General features: G+C 30.1%; 1 protein-coding gene across 1 annotated transcript in view; it reads right to left on the reverse strand.

The window, feature by feature from the left end:
• Window positions 1-3,175, reverse strand: part of LOC106468330 (nuclear autoantigenic sperm protein-like) — a 24,399-nt gene that overhangs the window by 4,888 nt on the left and 16,336 nt on the right. Inside the window, exon 7 of the mRNA XM_022396663.1 lies at window positions 245-286. Coding sequence (XP_022252371.1) covers window positions 245-286 — 42 coding nt within the window. The remainder of the gene's footprint in view (window positions 1-244; window positions 287-3,175) is intronic.

A 3,175-nucleotide genomic window follows, 5' to 3' on the forward strand; every position in this document is an offset into this window, starting at 1 on the left:
TAGTGTGTGTGTGTATATATATATATATATATATATACACCCGTGATCAAGTACTTTTTAACTTTGACAAAGCTATAGCCATAAAGGATAAGTAACCTAATACAAAAGATTTACATAATTGTTAAACCAATTATAGAAAAATATTTAAAAACATTACAGACCTTTAATTTAAATAACTTAAAACTAGGGGTGAACCTAATTTCAACCGATTTAAATAACACACACTATAAAACATAAAACTAACCTGTGAGCTACTATCGCCATCTGTACTGGATAAATTAATTTCCTGCAGAGAGAAAAAAAACAAATGCAATAAATATTTAATTGAGCAATAATTCTGTCTGTGGCTACACTATGGCTCCTTACAATGTTATACAAACAATGTAAGCAGTTTGGTGTCATTTAAAATCTGGATTAAGTTTACAATTTGAGAAGCAGTATCTTTGAATTCAGTTGATTTGTTTCTGGTTTCTAATTGCTGCTCGTCGTCAGCTCAGCTCAAAATTGTGAAAGCAGCAAAATTATATATCACATTTACCAACTACTTATCCTCGGGAACAACTGAGTTTTATCTGTGATTAGACTGACCACAACGGAAATACACTGACCACAACTGAAACAGTGCAATAATTTTCTATGAACTGCAATGCTGGTTTCTTAAAGATTTAACTTCCTTTCACGATTACTATCAACGAAGCAATTACTAAATCCATTATATTTAAAAATGTAGTTATTTCTTCCTTTAACAAGGAATAGCTATTTTAAAATCGTGTAAGCATCGTTCCCCCCAATCTGACCAAGTTAACTTAAAATACGCAAAGGATCAAAACTATTAAAATGAGCATAGAAAAAAAAAATCAGTTTGTAACATACACCGAACCTAATTTACCGATCATGCACTAAAGTATTCCAGAAAATGTTTCCATTCAACTGTAAACTTTATTACAGACGATGCCTTTGCTGGGGAGACCATGGCCATAATAAACGAAATGCTCGTAAAACATACAACTGCTCGTTTTTCTCTTGTAATTATGTACTGAGAGTACATAAGTATTAATTATGTAAACTTTTCGTATGGATATCTACTGTTTCATTACTGCAAGAATTCATTAACACTGCTCTGAAACTGAAAATCAGTAAAAGTGTTAACACAGTCTTTAATAAATTTGTTTAAAATAAATTATTTCTTTTACAACTATTGTTCTTCATGGTCGCCCAAGAACAGATCTGCCACAGCAGGTACAAGATGTACTATTAACTCTCTCATGGTGGTCTCGGTCAATGTAGTTTCCATACTATAACTTCTAATACGTTTTTTTTTTGTATCTTCACAAAATTTTGCAAGCTTTTAGTAAGCATTACGAGTCTTTTATAGACAAAAAAATCTGAATTTTAGTGCAAAGTGATTTTCTTGTTAAGATTTAAAATACTTTTCTTCATCTGAAAATTATCAAATTTCATTTGCATAATCTCTAAAACCTCCTATATAAAATTCAAGCTTTTTTTTTTACTAAACTTCATATTTATTTATTGTCTCTACCCTAACTCTACACAGGGTTGGTCAAATTGACTGACCTTGTAACCACCATTAAAAAAAAACAACTTAATTTTGTAATAGGAAACTAGACTTGTTTATCCTAAATAGCTTAAAAGTAGTAACAGTACTTTCTACTTAAATTGTATTGCCCTTTGAACCCTGTATAATAATCCCACCATACAAGTCACTTGGCAACATAATATAATACATCATTTGATAGATTCAAACTTTGTCTTTCTATTGGTTTATAAATTATATAGTATTAAATATCAGAAAGATTAGCAATTTGTGAAAGAGGATGCGACAGGTGTGCACAGCAAGAAGGGTCTGATTTCCTATTTTATGGCTCTGTAACAAAATAAGATTGAAGGCCATGCTAATCATACTCTGTCCAGGTAATAAGAATATTATAATGAGAAATTTATGTTAAATTCTCAGAGGGGTAGTAAATAAATTAGAGAAAAAGGGATACATAATAAGCAAATGTCACAACTCTCATACTAGGGTAAGATTGAGGAGTTTTAAAATATTTCCTTATAAAACTTACATAATATTAAAACTTGATTTATTAAGTATATTTTTATGCAAAGTTTATTCGTGCACCATGATAATAAAATAGTCATGACATACACACTTTGACCTGCCAATAGCAAAAGGGTTAAAAGTAAATGTAATCCTTTGTCTCCAAGACTCAAAATTACAAAAAAAACATGCTTTATTGCTACAAAGAATAAGAGACAATTAAACAAATGTTAAGGATGATTAGTAACTATAGAACCAGGAGAGTACAGTGACAATTAAACAAATGTTAAGGATGATTAGTAACTATAGAACCAGGAGAGTACAGTGACAATTAAACAAATGTAAAGGATGATTAGTAACTATAGAACCAGGAGAGTACAGTGACAATTAAACAAATGTTAAGGATGATTAGTAACTATAGAACCAGGAGAGTACAGTGACAATTAAACAAATGTTAAGAATACTAATGTATATGAATAAACTTGGCATCAGAACATACCTAATAATAAATCAAAGTTTAGTATTATTTAAAGTTTTAAGTTCTTAATTCTATAAGAAAATATTAAAAAAATCTCAATCGCCCTTCATATGAGAACCGTGACGTATATTATCTATGTTTTCCCTCTTCTCTAATTTTTTTTACACCCTTTCAAGAAAATTTAATGTAAATTACTTATTATAATGTTGTCATTGCTCAGGCAAAGCATAATTTCCATAGCCTTCAATCGTATTTAGTTACAGAGCAATAAAATAGCAAATCAAACACCTCTTTCCACACCTACCTGTCACATCCTCTCTTTCAGAACTTGCCAACAGTTCTGTGACATTTAAGACTATTATTTATAACCAATAGAAAACCAAAGTTTTTCTCTATCAAATGATGTATTATATTACGTTGTTGTCTGTACAGAGAATTGTCTATTTTCCTTCCAGTTTAAACTTTATTTTCACGGGAAATACATCGATGAACTTAGCCGAATTTGAACGGCTTTTGTTGCAGTTAGAAAGCCAGAAAAATTATGACAGTTAGGGATCATTGTTTCCCTTTTTTGCATGTCCTTATTATGTATTCTTTGGTACATTATTTAATTAAATATAAATTATTTAATGAAGCAG

The sequence above is a fragment of the Limulus polyphemus genome, unplaced genomic scaffold, assembly GCF_000517525.1.
Source record: "Limulus polyphemus unplaced genomic scaffold, Limulus_polyphemus-2.1.2 Scaffold2965, whole genome shotgun sequence".
NCBI classification, from domain to species: domain Eukaryota; kingdom Metazoa; phylum Arthropoda; class Merostomata; order Xiphosura; family Limulidae; genus Limulus; species Limulus polyphemus.